We start from the raw sequence: 17974 nt of genomic DNA on the forward strand, positions 1-17974 counted from the left end.
GGCCTCGGGACTAAAGTGGACTTCATCCCAGAAGCAGTAATGCGCCAGGAGCTGCGTTTGAAGAGTAGAGCAGAAAGGAGGCGTGGGCTCCGATGACCTCTCAGCAATGCATCTTTGTGGGTCTTACTGGATGTAACAGGAGGACTAGTTGGCCCACAAGGATGCTCTGGAGAAAGGGGACTTAATCGCTCAACGAATAGTGTGCTGGAAGGCGCATTTGCAGAGTAGTGGAGAAAGGGGATGTGGACTGACAACCTCTCCGCAATCCTGCTGTGTGGGACTTACTGGAGGTAACAGGAAGGGTAGTTGGCCCCCAAGGACGTCCCTCAGGGCCAACTACCCCTCCTGTTACATTTCACTTGTACAAAAGCAGAGAAATTCAGCAGTTATAGTTATCTGAGTGACATCAGTGAGGCATCTCAAATGTCATCACTAATGATGCCAGCCACAGAAAGTGACACATACACTCACACCCCAATATAAACTCTCATGCACCCACTCCTACTTCCAGACTACCATTCTCAAAACCACTGACACACAAACCCGTTACACATACACCCACACTTACACCAACACACTCACCAAGACAGCCACTGATATATCCACTCATACACCCTAACAGCCATCACACACTGTCAGTCGCCCATAAAGCTACTCACACACTCACTTACTCACCCATAAAATCAATCACACAGCCACTTACTCACCTATACAGTTATACAAACACCCACTCTCATATTCATACAGATACTAACACATTCTCACCTATACAATCACTGACACAGGCACACACTCACCCATACGGCCACTCTTGAAATCACTCAGTCACACTTACAGTCACTCATATACTCCAACAATTACCTATACTGCCTTTCACATATGCAGTTACTCACCCATATACCACAGACATAGCCACACCCCCGCACAGACGCACTCACTAACCCAGACACTGATTCACCCACTCACTCATCCATGCAGGCAGTCACACACCCTCTCTCCTCCCCACAGACACTCATACAGGTACTCATACAACCAATCAATCAACCAAACAGTGACTCACGGACCCACTCACCAACTCGTACATCCACTTAGATACCAACTGACAGACTGATACACATTCTCACAACCTAGTCACTCACCCATACATTCACTGAGACACCTTATTACTCACTTATACAGTCAGTCACACACCCACTGAATCATCCATACAGGCACTCATATGCCCACTGATTCACTAATACACCTTAGTATATATATTGAACACTCAAGCTTTTTTAAAATTCAGTCATGGGATGATGTCATGAGTGATGCAACTGACCATGTCATGAGTGATGCAATATGTGAGGTCATTAGCAGTGCATTGCTGGGGCACGCATTATAGTTAGTTAGCCTAGCTAATTAGAACTGTTGAATTGCTCTGGTTTTATACGAGTAAAATGTCGGCCTAACTATAATGTACCTGTACCCTTTGAGATTATATATTTATTTCCAGTAGATAGTTATAGTTAGGACCGTGTTTCCATAGGAAATCTGAAAATTCTATTTTGGATAACTTTGGCGCCGGTTGACGAATTCTCGCGAAATTTTCAAAACTAATGGGGTGCTCAGCTCCTACCCTGAAAGTCTCGGGGCGATACGTCAAGTGGGGGCCGAGAAAAAAGTGGGGTCCCAAAACGCGTTTTCCCCATGCATTTTCCCATAGGACCTTTAGTCGAAGGTACAGCCCGAACGGCTGAACAGAATTACTTGAAATTTGGCAGAGAGGTAGTCCTCAGGTCAGGGAAGTGCCTTTTGCAGGTCTGGTGTCAATCTGTTCAGTAGTTCCTGAGAAAATAGCATTTAAAAGCATATAAATATCTATAAGCACGTACCGTGCGTGCACCGTGCGAGCACCCTAACGTGCGCGAGCGTAATTCTGATTGGTGGTTACATGTTAGTCAACGTTCGAAATCAGGAAGTATCGGCCGCCATTTTGTTTGTTTTCAGTGAGAGAGTGAAAAAGGAAGGTGCCGAACGTGAAAAGGGGGCAGGGTAGAGAGTTTCTGACCCCCTAGCCTTTGTCAGGGGGTCCCTGAAGGACCCTGAAGGCAGAATTTTTTATTTATTTTTTTAAATCGCGGGGGTGCGCGCACCGTGAAAAACCAAAAAAAAATAAAAAATTTAATACGTAGTTTATTGTAAAATAAATATATATAAAAAATAATACATACCTAACTTAGCATTTAAAAAAACGTACAAATTCACTGAAAAAACTATAGTTTTCATACACCTTATAGTTAGGAATTAGCATTTAAAAAACCTTGCAAATTCATTTAAAAAACCATAGGTTTCACACGTTATAGTTAGGTGGATATTTCACTCGTAAAAAACCAATGAAATTCCCCCGTTATAGTTAGTTCAGATAACTATAACTTGCGCAACCGCCACTCTATCACAAGGATGATGTCATCAGTGATGTCATGAGTGATGTCATGAGTAATATATGACGTCCGCAGTGCATTGCGGGCGCGCGAGTTATAGTTATCTGAACTATCTATAACGGGGGAAATTTCATTGGTTTTTTACGAGTGAAATATCCACCTAACTATAACGTGTGAAACCTATGGTTTTTAAAATGAATATATGTATGTGTGTGTGTGTATATATATATATATATATATATATATATATATATATATATATATTACACACACACACACACACACACACACACATATATACATATACACACAATCTAAATCTAAAAAAAACTCGAAACTTTGCTTTTCTCTAGGAGGGATCACATTCAACATGAGCTCAGGATAATCACAGGGTTTAGTTTACGAAATCAGAGCGTGAGAAAGATCCTTCCACAACACTGGCACCTTATTTAATGTGATTCCACCATAGGACACACGTTGCCCAGTAAAACTCAGCTCACCTTCCACCACACTAAATCTATGCAGCAGGAACCGATGGTGGGTAGCCCCGAGATGTCCACTCCTCAGTATCGGCTAAGAAGCTGCCCGGGGTGACAGCAGTGCCACAAGTGTAAAGCTTGTCAGCATGGTATAAACACCAAAGAATACAGCTCCTCTTTAACCAATACCACATACCAGATACGCAAAGCATTCCACTGTAAAATTGAATATGTAGTGTATGCGGCGCAGTGTATGTGCCCGGAAATGTATGTGGGGAGCAAGTTCCAGAGAATTCTACAGCACATCATGACAATAAGGAATGCTGATGAAATTTACCTTGTGGCTTGCCACATCAATGAGGTACATAATGGCAATTGAGGAGGAGCAATACAAAATAGCAACGTTGATTAGGGGCTCACAACAGCTACACTAAACATCAGGATATTTGAGGACTGACGCGCTGCCAACTGTAACAATGGAGAAAAACTATTGGGCGCTAAACCAAGTTGCAGTTTGATGCCCATAGATCTGCTTAAGCACTGGGGAGCGGAACTGACAAAATGGGATTTAAAGCTTCTTCAATGGAAGGAGCTCCCGAGGCAGCAGATCTGAATTCCCTACTTGTCGCTATGCAGAAAAGCCTTACGTCCATTGAGAGTAAAATGGACAGTATGTGCACCAGAATGGACGCTATCACCCACAAATTAAAAAAGCAGCATGGCTCCATAGCGGAAGCAGAGCACAGAATCTCTGCATTTGAGGACACTGTGTCCAGCGGGGAAGGGGGTGAAGAGGGCGTGGGGTAACAGCTGTTCAATATGGAGAAGGTGCTTAAACTAATATCTGCCAAAAATGAAGATCTGGAGGTGAGATCCCGTAGAAATAATCTATGAATATCGGGGATTTCAGAGGCCATCAACAATGGCCGAATGGAGGACTTCGTGGAGCGCCTACTCATCACCTTATTCGCCACTGAATCATTCTCCAAGCTGCTGATTGTGGAGCGCACAGAGCAATGATGACCCCTGGGCACCCCTCCCCGTCCAGTAAATGCCAGAACTTTGAATTACCGAGACCGAGATACTGCCCTTCACTTAGCCCGGGATGAAACACTCTGCTGTTTGAGATAAACGCAGTGTCCATTTATCAAGACTTCACTGGTGCAGTACAGGAAGCCAGCTGAAAATATATACCCAAACAAAAACACCAACAAGCCAACATCCCTTATGCAATTCTGTAGCCTGCACGTCTTTGCATCTTACATAAGGGTAAGGATTGCATCTTCACCTCCCTGCAATAGCCTGGATACTTCATTAGGTTGAGTACGACGCGAGTCTCCCGGCAGTGTTGCGTGACACACCCGTCCACGCCCTTCTCAACACTCTCAGAACAGGGCTATAACAGTGGAAAGACTAATCCTACTTGGCAGCATCATGTCTTGTAACGTACAACCCGACGACTCTGGACTGAGGGTCGAGTAGACATTTTATTACCATCAACCTATTTTCATGCCTCGTTGGCATTACATTGAACACTTTCGTTGTGCCTGACCATGTATACAGTTTTTTGTATTCCCCCGATATATTGGCTTCGGAGGTATATGGGCACTTGATGACGTTCCCCAGACACCCTCACCTAGGCAAGGTGATTCTGCATAGCTCTCTGTGAACCTCCTGTAGAATACCCCTGATTACGATAGTTGGTAGTATACCTCTTTCACTTGCAACTCCTGTCTTCTGCTCACCTGGATTAACTCCCCTGTACCCCTTCTTGGTGCTACACTCTACGTACCTGATCTGCTATTAGGGAGCTCTCTTCCCTCTCACCAGCTACCTCTAGTTGCTCACTACACCTTCCTCATCCTCTCATTCCTATTCTCCCTTTGTTTGGTTTACCAATGATTGTGCATCCCCATGGGTGGATGTCCTACTCCACTTTATGTTAGGGACAACGCCCTTATTGACTCATCTTCAGTTCTTGGGGCTCAGACTGGAGAAATATTGCTGGCGGCTTGGGCCGCCAGTGTGTAAGAAGGGCAGGAAGGACGCAGCTTTGTTTGTTCTCTTGTGCACATCTATCTATACTGTTGTTGTCAGAATGGTTGAATAAACCTAAACTACTTTCACGTCTGGGCTGCCCACTCAGCTTTTTGCAACTTATTCAGGGATGATAGACACTAAATCCATGTAGTCTAGAGACACTCATATCCACATCAACTGCCTCACATGGAACGTTAGAGGCTTGGGGGATGCGCGCAAGTGTAGGTACCTACTCGCATATCTAGATAGGCAGAACATACACAAACATTTTGTTGATGCCACACACACACAACACATTTGCCACAAGGTGGGCCTCCTATAAGTGACTGACTACGCAATCCTCATGTGCATGTGACACGGCGACCCTAGTGAGTAAGGGAACACCGTATATCCCACTGAGGTCTCGTAATGACCCCCAGGGGTGCTATAATTTGATGTGGGACAGATTGCCATCTTTCGCATACACCATTGTTAACTGTTATGGTGCAAACACGACCAGTCCTTCAATAGGCTATAGGGCCTAATATTAGATATTGGAACCACTTACATTTTCTGGGTTGGGGACTGCAATTTGGCTCTAAATGCAGAACTGGCTAGGCCACATGGCTCCTCCACCTCCCACAGTGTAGCCACCAGACAAGTCCATGGCATTAGGATAGAACATGAGCTGCTGGATGCCTGGCGCACAACGCATCCGCAGGTGAAAGAAGGGACATCCCACTCAGGGGTACATTCAAGTTGTTCTAGAACACTGGCTTCTATCACGAGGGCTGGGGTCGTGGATAAGGGGAATTAAACATTTAGCTTGCGCCTACTCAGATAACTCCCCGGTCCTCCTGGAGCCAAGCCCCCCGGCGACCTCTTCGCCATACGAAGTGTGGTGACTTTCTTCACTGTTACTATTGGATGATTCCTTTAGGGAGTAACTGGGACAAGAAATTGGAGACTTTTTTGACAAGAACAGGGACACGGTCCCCAAACTGAGTACTATTTGGGAAGCCTTTAAAGTCACAGTGTGGGGGCTATGCCTGTCTAAGAGTGGTTGTGTGCTACAAGCACTTATGAGCTACTCTTAAGAACATAGAGGGGGACATTAAGTCTTTAGAGTCCGGGGATGCCACGAGATCCTGATGTGGCCAGAAGATTAGGGCAGCCCAGTCTGAATTCCAAGAAACTGTAGGAAAGGTTATGTGCTTTGGTGGATTTCGGGAATCCAGATAAACTGGGAGAGATGTAATATTTTCCCTCTAACAGCAGTTATCCAGAGTTTCCAACCATATTTCCCACTAAAGTGGTGCAACTCAAGTCTTCGGTATCTGGGCATCAAGGGGTCTAGAAATAGAGACTAACCTATATGTGCAAATTATTGTACTGTCCTGTCCAGTGTGACAGACAGCATAACCCACTGGCTTTCATTGCCCCTATCCCTGGCAGGAGGATTTCCCTAATGGAAATGGTCATATTGACAACATTTTTGTTCCCGTTTCTTAATATTCCTTACACACCGGGGAGACCTTTTTTTCAAATTGCTCAGGACACGGATGATTCGCTTGGCCTGAGCGCGTAAGCATACGGGTATACAATGGGAACTGCTCACTCAACCATTTGGGAGGGGAGCCTTTGAAGCTCAAGACATGGAGCTCTTATCTGTGCTCCCAAAACTCACCACACTATTTACTCATACAAGCCTGCCCTTTACATGCCACACCTTGCCACTGAACAGGGCTACATGTCCCTGACTCCAATTTTTTCCAGCACCAATGTAGCATGGGACAAACTGGGTAAAAAAGCAGGCAATGCTCTACTGTACTCACCTTCCATTCTGCTACACAACCAGGCATCCATTTAACACTCATGAAACTGCCTGTTGGAATATGCTGCTTGGGGCGGGTGCTAACCATTGGGGGGGGGGGGTATAAAGATGGCCTTTTCACTACACATGAAGCACTGTATGCTAGAGAGACGCCCCTAGATGTCTTCCTATACATCAGATTAGGACGTGAAGTGAAAGCCACTACCACTGGGAACCCCCCACACTTAGCACACATTACGTAACTCCGAAGGAACACATTTGGTGTCCCTCCAATACCAAACAGCGCAGTAGGAGATACTGAACGGAGTGGAGGAGTTCATGAGGGCTGGGATCTGAAACTGGGTGCTCCCCTCACAGATGTGCAGTGGCTCTACTGTCAACAAACAGGGTGCATTGAGCAGTAGGCTACGCATTACACAAATTCCTACGCAGGATGCACTATACTTCTGCAAGACTACATAGATTTAATCTCCACCCAGATGACAGATGTCCCAGGTGCGGTGTGGAAAGGGCAGACTTCCTCCACCTGGCCAGGTCACTGTCGCTCATGGCTGATCGAGTATTCACCCTCACAACACTGGAGGCGATTCAGGGACACACGGGGGACAAACAAGCGAGATTTCAGAAATATGTATCAGCAAAGAGACGAGTAGCGTGTAAGTGGGTTAGAGGCCAGGCTCTAAAATTTATGGACTTACTGCAAGATTTGATTTATTGTAGGGACCAGCTTGCTACCTATGCTGAATTACTGAAACATAGTTCAAGTCCCATGGATATATGGGAGACGCTGGAGTCTCATCTACTTACCCAGGTCTCAGATGCTGCAGATGTTCCCTCCCGACTTAATGGCTTGCCGATCCATCTGTGCATCCTATTCCCACATGACTCGCACACCCCCTCAATAACTGAGGCTGTCCTCTTAGCACCCTACGGTTCACTGCCTTCAAAAGGGGAGTCCACACCAATAATTGATGTATAACTACTATGGGCGAACTGTGTTTTAAAGCTGTGTACGATGTACTGTAACACACCTATGGGTACTTAATTATCTCTTGATGTGAGGGACTGGGGCTAAAGCTAGCACTAGAGGTGCTATACAAGATGGTATGATGTTGCATTTGTTGACTCATTTTTGTTTTTTTAATACATGACAAATGAATGTATCCTCTGTGGCCTAAACACAAAACTCCAAAAAGAAAATCTTAAAAAATAAAAATAAATAAAAATAAGTATTGCTCCGCATTAAATATCAAAACATTTAACACCAACGTTCACGGAATTCCCGTTTTCTTTTTCTTTTGGTGGAGTAAAACAAATGCATTACTTTGAACTCAATAAGTATTCTGTTAAAACCAAAACCTTTAAGAAATCAGCTGCTTCCCTAAAGCGACGGCCACATCTATAATTTAAACAGAGAGAATAATAAACAGACAACTTACAGCACTCCCTCCCACGGTGCCTTGAGGTGCAAGAGGACTATGTTTTGTACTTTTACAAGTAACCATCTAAAATAAACAAAAACAATAATACTCCTAAACTTATAACTTTATTTAACCAATCAATTGACTTTATTTCGGTTCAATTGAACCATAAAAATTCAAAACCGTATATCTTCTTAAAAACATAAAAATACCAGTCTCAGTTCATGACAATATGTAAGACAGACGTACAACATCAGCTGTCAAGGAGGCTACCACAGAGCTCAGACAAAAGCCAAAGGGACAAAAACCTCGAAAAACGTTTTTAAGAGAGGGATCTGACCAAAAGATCAGATATTTAAGAGACAGTCATTACAACAATAACAGACTCAGCATACATAAATACATTAAATATCCAACTAAAAATTCCTAAAACATCAATCACTTGAAAACAGTAGCCCCTTGCTAAATGGCACGTTCAATATATATGGCAGCAAAAAAGCAAATCTTAGTCACAGGTGGAATTTGCAGGTAGATAAAGGTGGCTCTACAGTAACAAATATTGGCCGCCCTGAGGATGGGCAACAGATAAGAGTCATCAGCACCAAAAACAATTTGCAAAAAAACATAAAATGCAAGGCAGTTTGTGGTGATTGGCGGCACATGGACATAAAGGAAGGTGTAAACAATATGAGCCTTGTGACAGAAAAGCAGCAAGAAAGTGCACCGTGCATAATCTGAGCCACGTCAGTAAAAATTAATGAAGCATGTTTCCCGCCCACAGCAAGTATGGCGCAGGACTACCAGCCGGACAAATCCCCATATATGTCTGGACCGCTGGTTATCTACATCACTCTGCATTCTATTCTCCAGACATCCCTCTAAAAGCGCCTTCTTCAGGGTCCCTAATAAAGCTGGCAAATGCATTGCTAGCAGAGGAAAGCAAGTCCTCCCGCCCCACACTACAGCATATACTCTGTATGTACCTTAACCAAGCAATACTTAAACAGTGGTCGATTTTTAAGCAGTCTGCAAGCACAGTCCTATTTTAAAGGATGTCTGGCTTTTTGTCCAAAATTTAAGCCACAGAAGAGATTGAATTTTGATGAAGTTGCTAATATAGCCAATCACTGTCTCGGTGTGGCAAACAAAGGAACTACTGCTTTGGGGACAGAATCTCTTGATAAAAACTGTTCACAATTTTTTCAAGAGCCCCCTGATCTTCAATACCCCACATCCCTGACCCATATGAGGAAATAGCACAGCATTTGGCTTTATAAACAGTCTAAAGTTCCTTTATTGGTTTCTGACTACGTTTACGAGAAAATTAAAGACTGCCTCCACTGATTTTGAGAATACAACAGGCTCTACTGGTCTTCAGGGGTCCCATTGAGAGACATGTATCCAGGTATATACCAAGGAAGAAAAAAAGTAGGAACAGAACCAACTTTCTTGCCGTTTACTACAAAGGACACATTAACCTTCTTCCTTCCCCCAAAGATCATCATGTGGGTCTTATTTTAGTTGACCATAAGATCTAAACTGGCCATAAACTCACAAAAGCTGTGCAGCAGACGCTGTAAGCCATTCGCAGTCCTGGCAATTAGGACAGTTTTGACTGCATAGATTAATGTGGGGATACTCAGAGCGCCTACACAAGGGCAGTCTGCCCTGAGGGTTAGCAGTTCATCCTCCAAGCTGTTTAAGTAGGAGGGAAAAGAGAATAGGAGCCAGGACACAGCCCTGGTGTACGCCCCATGTCAGGCTGAAAGCTGGTGTGATTTTTCCACCTGAGCCATACCTTACACTGGCAGTAACATCATTGTGCAGATCTCTAAGGAAGTTAACAGTGTAAAGATCTCCCCCCTATTTCGCTCATGATATGCCACTTGGCCACAGTGTACTTGACAATTAACAGATATAGATTTATGGACTACTTGGGTGTTCCTAGGCCGGAACATTAACCAAATTGCAGATCTGAGAGTATGATGCATTCCTCGGCCCAAAGCCGCAGACGGTCCAACAGAATTTGTCCCACAATCTTTGCAGGGGAGTTAATCAACGAGATAGGACATAGATAGCAGTGGGGAACATTTTTAAAAATAGCAACAATAGTCGCATGGGACCAGTTCTTAGGAGGGTCAGCAACTAAGGCGGCATTAAGGACGTTTGCCAGTAGAGTGGCCTAGAGTGAGATATTAGCCTTAAACATATCTGAGGGAAGCCCGTCTGGGCCAGGAGCACACCAAACCTGACAAGTAGATACAGCCCACATGACCTCTTCCATTTCAATATCTGGTCCTGCAGGAAACTTAGCGCAACACTGGGACAAATTCAGGGTACCGATCACCGGCTGAGGAGGAGCAAGAGGGATATAATCGTGGATATCTGGGAAGAAGAGTGGGTGTAGTATTTTGGAGTCTGTGTAGAGCGTCAAAAGAGAAATTAAGGTCAAATTTAGCAAAACAACTCAGCTCATCATCAAGAGGACAATGTAAAAAATGGGTAATGCGAACCCCAGCCTTATTCTCCAACCCACAAAAATCTTTTCATGACAGAACAGGCAGATTTTTAAATTAAAATCCCCCAGCAGTACCAAAGCACAGCCAACTTGATTATAGTTGGTACATTGCTCAATGCCCTTAAGTAAACAGCGCACTAGGTCAGCCTTACAGTGGTCAAAAACGTTATTATATAGGTTTATTAGCAGTAGCCCTGTGGCATAACAGTGGAACAAGATCTGATAGCATACTCAATCGCACTTTGTCCATAGCACCTTCAAAGGGAAGGAAAGAGAAACAAACGTCGTCAAACAACCTTTGGCCCTGCCCATATTACTGGCAACTGCTGGTGTGTGGTAGGCTATGGAGATTGCTTGCAAGGAATGACTTGCGGTAGCCCTAGTGGGAGCACATGCAGCCCTAGTGGGAGAACATGAAGCCTAGAATCAGTATACATCCCAGGTTTCTTGGACTCAGCTGGAGAATCACTTAAACCAGAGGGAGCTGCTACATCAGGAAGTACAACTTTATTCCATCAACGTATTAAATCAGTGCCTGCATTGTTAAGTGTAGTAGCATTTATATAATACCCGATTGAGGCAGCCAAAAGACATTCTGGACAGATAACATGCCACACTGTGGGGGAGTGCATGGATGGCAATGTTGTGACCCTATATGGGACGTGTACTAATTCCGCGTTCTCAGTGACCAAATATGTGATCTTGCCTTACCCTGTCATAAAGCTCAGTGCCTAACACTGTGACAGAACACTGAGACAGCTGTCTTGGGGACCTATTTATTAAATGACACAGATCAATGACATAATAGGTTTGATTAGCTCTCTATGCGATTACTTTGCAGGCTGAGATTTCTTAGCTAAAACTATGCTGGCTCCGACTTCAGTGCTGCTGCTAAGTTTGCTAGTCACATTTCTAATATTCATGCTCATTTTCCTTTTATTTTTAGGGTTATTTGTGCACTACCTGAAGCTCACGTTATTGCATAACAACTCATCTCTGTGTGACAAATAGAGGGTTACCGTGCCAATCGTACTACGACCTTAACCACAGGCGGGCTGATATTTGTACTCATGAGCACAGGCACACTTATCTGCGATTATGAACATATCTTCTGTCTTTATGTTCTATACCGATGCATTCAACTTAGAAGCGCGATAATGAATTACCATAATGCCATCACACTGATCTCTTCCAATATGATGACGAATACCGCACATCATGTAAGCAAGCTTACCCGAATAGCACTTAATAAGTTAATTATGCACAAGCCAGCTCGACTTTGTTTTCATCACTTGTATAGCATGATCCCCTTCACTTTCAAAACCAACCAATTGATTAAATGACGAGGGCAGAAGTCAGTCTAAAAACTATGCTGTGGACTTAATTAGGAATTCCATTTTACATCAATGTTGTAAATAATGACAAATCCTTTTCAGTTCACTTCAGTAAATCTGAATTACATTTCCTTTTTGTTTTGTCTTTAGAATATGGTAGATATTATTCTGCCATATTCGGTTTTGATTATTGGTTAACTATCAATTTCCTCCCTGTGGAAGCGATGTATAACCTATTGCGAAACACGTTAGCATTGTCCAAGTTACCATGAAACATAAGTTAGCAGCGTAGTTTTTAGGAGTATATGATGAGCAGGGAGCAAACAGGAAAGGGGAACTTTCATTAGGTTTTCAAGGGGGCGCTGAAATATTTTCCAGTTCATCAATTGGAAATATTTAATGAGGTGCGTTTTATTAACAAAACTAAACACTAACAAAATTTGAAGGGTAGCTAATTTGTAAGGTATATCTTCACGATAGTAATGAAGAGGAATACTCAGAACTGTAGTGAAGGTGGTGCATCAGATTTGCCATTTGTTTCTGCAAGCGATGCTAGGGAGCTTGAAAAGTGGATCAGACTCCAAAGTTGCACTTTGCACCGGTCATTACCACTTTAGTATGTTAAACAAAGGTAATCAAGTGGAGTGCAAGCAGACCGGAAGACCAATGTGACTATCACCATGGCTGAGAACAGCAATGCAATCAAGACACTGCTAAGATAAAAATTAACTTTTGGCATAGCTATAATTGGAAAAGGCTACAGCAAAAAGTAACATTATGACAAATCAATCAATATCACATTACATGTGCACCTTTGGCTTTTACTAGTAATCCAGGTTTCATGGTTTGATTACACACATCAAATTTGCTATACAGAGTGTGGAAATGAAATGGAGATGCCAATAACAGACAATTGGACTTTAACATTGCAACGGTTTTGTTGTATCAATGCAGAGAACCTTTCAATGTCTTAACATTCCACTTTGCTCTTTCAAAACACAAATACCCTGATTCCCTCCAAAAAACAGTTAACTTCTGCAGTCTTGAGATTAAGGAATGAAAATAACAGGAAAAATGATCGAAAAAGCCTACGCAACCCATGTGATCCTTAAACGCAAACGAAAATGGTTTGACATTCCAAAATAAGCAAAACAGAGGAAGAAAATATCTAAGACCTACCTAAACAAACTCATAGATTGCATAACATGCAGTCAGTTCAGATAGATTACCAAACCACGAGCCATTACAATGCAAAATCCTTCTTACTCCTCAGATTAAAACCTAGCAAGTTGGCGCTGCTTAAACTCGCCTCAAACTCTCGCTCTCTCGAAAAAATGTATTTGATCTTGTTATACTCAATAGGGAGAACTGATTTAGGATATGTTCACACTCATTAATGCCATCTCTACAATCCAGATGGAAAGAATATAGATTCTTCTACAGTATTCAAATCCCCAAACTGATCCGAAGAGAAGTATAACCCGGAGACTGAAGGTGAAGACTGAACTTAAAACTCTTTTCACAAGTGTACATGGTTAGTAGGCAATCCTTAATTCTATTCTCCAGCTATTTCCAATCTCAAAAACAGAAGGTTGCAAGCTGGGAATTTGACCAGGTGTAGCATCAAACACGCAGAAAAGCACTTCAGCGTTTCTCCAAATTAAAAAGCCACTACAGCCACCTAATTCCCTTTACGTGATACACGTTGCAATTGACCCTTTGCAACATTCAAGTGCTCGTTCATTTGCCACGTTTGTTCCACTGCTTTTTAACTAAGTTACCTACATGGTACAAAACATCCACAAATCCTTAAACAATTACTAAATGATTAACAAAATCAGAAATGACATTTTAGACATTGCTACTACTGAAATGATCCTCCGAGTGAGCATCAGCAAACTTCACCCTTTCTAATTCATGACTAATAAGTAAGTAAAGGCTGTTGATCATGCACCTTATGTATCAGCAGCAAAACAATCAACTGTGCAGTCGACCATCTCTTAACCTTACATGGTTTATCATGTTTATGGGCACTTCTCAGTTTCTATACTATAAAATCTCGCACTTCAACGTTTACAACTGTGAGTATTTGGGCTTCTTTTATAATTATAGATTATCTGAGCACCACTCAGTCCATAGTAACATTTAAGAAGGAGCGGGGGTACAGAACAGATTGTGGAAAGTTACCATGTTTAAGTTTAAGAGTAGGCATCAAAGTGATGCAATTGGAATTGGTACTGCAAGATGGAATTGGTACTGCAAGATAAACTTGACAAAAGCAAGTGAATCTGATTTTTTTTGTAGATCTCGCAGTAGGCTAGACGGTTACAGTTATAAAAGAGTTTTTTGTCGTGTTCTACTTTTAGAAAGGCAAAATGCTATATAAACAGGAGTGCAACAGGCCAGTTTTAATGTGGTCGAGGAACAATATATGGTGTATTAAGATCCTTGCTTTATAAACTATAGAAAAACTAGACTACAAGAAGTTTCATTTGAAACATCAATGAAAATAAATTATTTTCTAAATTTTAACTCAGGTCACTAGGTATTGGGAGATATTTTAATGTGAACATTACGATAAAATATACAAACTATGTGGTGGTCAAATTCAAGACTTAATCAAAGTCCTAACAGTACGTCTACAGATGATGAACATGTTACCAATGATCTTGAAAAACAGTACTGGCACAGTAAAAGAGGCTGTTTTGTACAATGCTGAATTGTATGATTACATTAAGTGATGGCTTGAACTTTTAATTAAGTTCTATGGTCTTCCTTTTAGTCAAACTAATTCCATTTATATATAACTGCGAGCGGATACCTTGGTATTAACCTTGACACGACTACCGTGGTGGCAGTTTTCTTAATGTCAAGATCAGTCACCTAGTTGTAAGGTTGTACAAGGGGCATCTGCGAACACAACCCTATCACTACACATGTAACAAAATATGAATACCCTCAACTGGTACCACAACAAACATTGAAGACAACATTTAAGAATAAAAACACCAAGCCTCAATGCTCATCTTCCAAGGAAAACTAGACACCTGCAGAAGATACTGCCTCAAAACCAGGAAAAAGAGCTTGACTGTTGAGCAATGCTCTTTCATTCTCACAACCTACAAGAATATGCACTCACCTTCCCTGCTGAGTCTCATGGCTTCTCGACTCTTCCCATGCTCCTTGAAAGTTTCCTCAGGATCTGTCGCTGCATTGCAAAAAAAAAAAAAATGCATAATTAGTTCTATGGCAAGTCCATTGTTTCACTGCAACAGGCAAACATTTATTTATAAAGTTTTATATAGCGCGAACAAGATCCCGAGGAATAACAGAGCACTTTACAATATGATGGGAGGAAGGACAAAAGCAATATCTATAACAATATCCATAAGAGGAATGGAGAGAAAGAAAATACAGTGCAAAATACAACTAGGAGGGTAATACAATAAACAGGTGTAGGCGGTCAGCAAGGGTGAGACAGTGTACAATAAGGGGGAGCTGTATCAAACGTAAGAACAAAGTCAGCAGGTGCAATGTCAACGGGCCCGTGAGTCTAACCCCATTAGGGCATGAATTTGTTCATTAGGAATACTTTGGTTTCAACTTTGAACGCCGTCAATGAGGAGATTCTGCGAACTTCCGGTGGGAGAGAGTTCCAAATCTTAAGGGGAGCTCCGGAGAAAGCTTGGTGACAACTTCTTTTATTAAGGATGATTGGTTTCAGGAGGAGGGTAGAGGAGCTTTTTGAAGTTCTTACGCCACTGGATAGTTTAATTTTTTTTGCGCAAGGTACGTAGGAGTATTAAGGTGAAGGGCTTTGTGTGTAAGAACAGCAATCTTTAATTGAATTCATGCTTTGAAGGGCAACCAATTGAGGGATTTTAGCACTGGGGATATACGATCTTTTTGCTTGGTATCTGTAATCAGTCTAGCAGCCGAGTTAAGTGAAGCACTTAGTGGAGCCAGAGCGTATTTGGGAAGGCCACAGAGGGTAGCACTGCCGTAATCTAACCTCGGCAAGACAAGCGCTTGGACCACTTGCTTGAAATCATTTAGAGGAAAAAGCAATGGTTTCTGAGTGAATGTTAAGACACAATATTCAAAGTGGCAGGCTTTGACAAGAAACTCTGAGGGTTGATGACATGGCACAATGCATGCAGGATACTAAAATAATCCAACTCGGGGATACAGTGTATGCTGTGGATGTACAATGCCCCAAACTATGGAGTAGCTTAGATGGAACAAAGTAAACTGGCTGATCTTTGATGTATGCTACATACAGAGGGATCTGAAGAACATCTCCATTGGGATGGTGGACAAAGAGAACTCTGGAGCGTTAGGTTGGCTACAGGGGATCTGCTCTATGAACGCCACTGAAAATTAAAGACCTTGCAGACATGGCCTATTCATGGTACTCCAGATTTAACTTCGATGACGCACAATTTAGAAGGGGTTCCAAGAAGCAGACTTAAAGCATGCCAGGCCCCCTTAGATAGTTTGGACTCAGAGCATCGTTCATGTGAGTATAAAGTGAGAAAACATCAGTGTAGGGCAAGGAACCTAGAGGATCAGTGTTAGAGAACGGCAATATATGCGGTTAAAGGTGGGTTCTGATCTTGGATCAGAAAATAAAGTTATACTGCAGCCCCTGGAAAGGCCAGAATACAACAAATCTACAGGGCCCCGTGAATTATAGCGAGTTATGTGGAATAGCTCAATATCTTTAGAAGTGAAAGGCCTAGGGATAAAGGTTCACTGGATGAGAAGGGTTAGTGAAGAGTATCGGACTCTAATGACTCACTGGCTTATTGGGGAATTTGGGGCGCCGAGGATTCACTGGAAAATTAGAAAGTGTAATTGCTCACTCAAAGGTTTAGGGCTCTGGTGAATTGGGAGGGTCGTAGGTCAGGGAGGCAAGAGAAAGCTGGTGGATCACTGGCGGGCAAAGGTTGCTATTATCCAAGGTGCTCTGCCTGCTTACTGGAGGGAAATCAAGCTGATCTGAAGACTGGAAGAAGGGAACAGGTTGTGATGGTTTAAGTAAGTAAGCGTCCCGAATGCTAGATTAATGGCGAGTAGAGCACTACAACTGCTAAGTGAAGAATAGTGAGATATGACTGTAGTAGGGCAGAGCCTCAGATTGGGAGGTTTGGGGGAGAGCAGTGGCTCAGAGTTCTGTAGAATTCCCATCTCTCACGCCCCCTCCCTCTTCGATGCTCACCGTGCAGTCCGTGTAGGGGCAGCTTGGCGTGTTGCAGCCACTGGTTCCAAGGCTGCCCCAGCATGGCTTCGGGACTGGGCAGAGCTGCTCTGGTCGCCATTGCGGCGACAGCGGCGCTGTTCCTGTCCCCGCCTCCACCCTGCTGCTGCCGGGCAGCCGCCGCTCTGCCGCCGCCACCACCTCGCTGCTCCGCTCTGACGTCATCGGCCGCCCGCTCCGACATTCTCTCCGCTGGCAGGGAACAGAAAGTCATCGGGATGACGTCAGGGGTGTGGGGCTCCGCGCGCCGCTCTGCCGGGGACAAACGCTAGCATACAGCACAGCGCCGGCGTTCTGTCACATTGTGCTACCGCTTAGAATGTTCCCACTGCCCAACTACTCTGCGCAAGCGCCGACTAACGCGCCTGCGTACAAACAGGCTCAAGCTCTCCAACTACGTCACAGCTACACCAATCAACAAAGAAGTAGGACAACGCTGCAATGTACCATGTGAACGTAACTTCAGGAATTTCTGGCCAGCCGTTATTTGTCTATAAGGAGAATATAAAATCTGGTAATTTGGAAGAAAACAGCGGCAGACAACGCATAGCACAACCTTTTAATATTTAAAACAAACTAATAACTTTAGTAGATGAGGGAGTCAAAAACGACATTCAGTTTCTAAAAACAAATGCTGCGCACTGACAAAAAGATTCGAAATCCCTAAAAAAAATACACTGATAGACATA

General features: G+C 43.1%; 1 protein-coding gene across 1 annotated transcript in view; it reads right to left on the minus strand.

Moving 5' to 3' along the window:
• Positions 1–17676, minus strand: part of ATXN7 (ataxin 7) — a 312870-nt gene extending 295194 nt beyond the window's left edge. Inside the window, exons 1-2 of the mRNA XM_085624702.1 lie at positions 17247–17676; positions 15165–15233 (exon numbers count right to left, since the gene is read on the minus strand). Coding sequence (XP_085480828.1) covers positions 15165–15233; positions 17247–17499 — 322 coding nt within the window. The 5' untranslated portion in view covers positions 17500–17676. The remainder of the gene's footprint in view (positions 1–15164; positions 15234–17246) is intronic.
• Positions 17677–17974: the final 298 nt, after the last annotated feature.

Source organism: Triturus cristatus, chromosome 9, assembly GCF_964204655.1.
Source record: "Triturus cristatus chromosome 9, aTriCri1.1, whole genome shotgun sequence".
Lineage (NCBI taxonomy): Eukaryota > Metazoa > Chordata > Amphibia > Caudata > Salamandridae > Triturus > Triturus cristatus.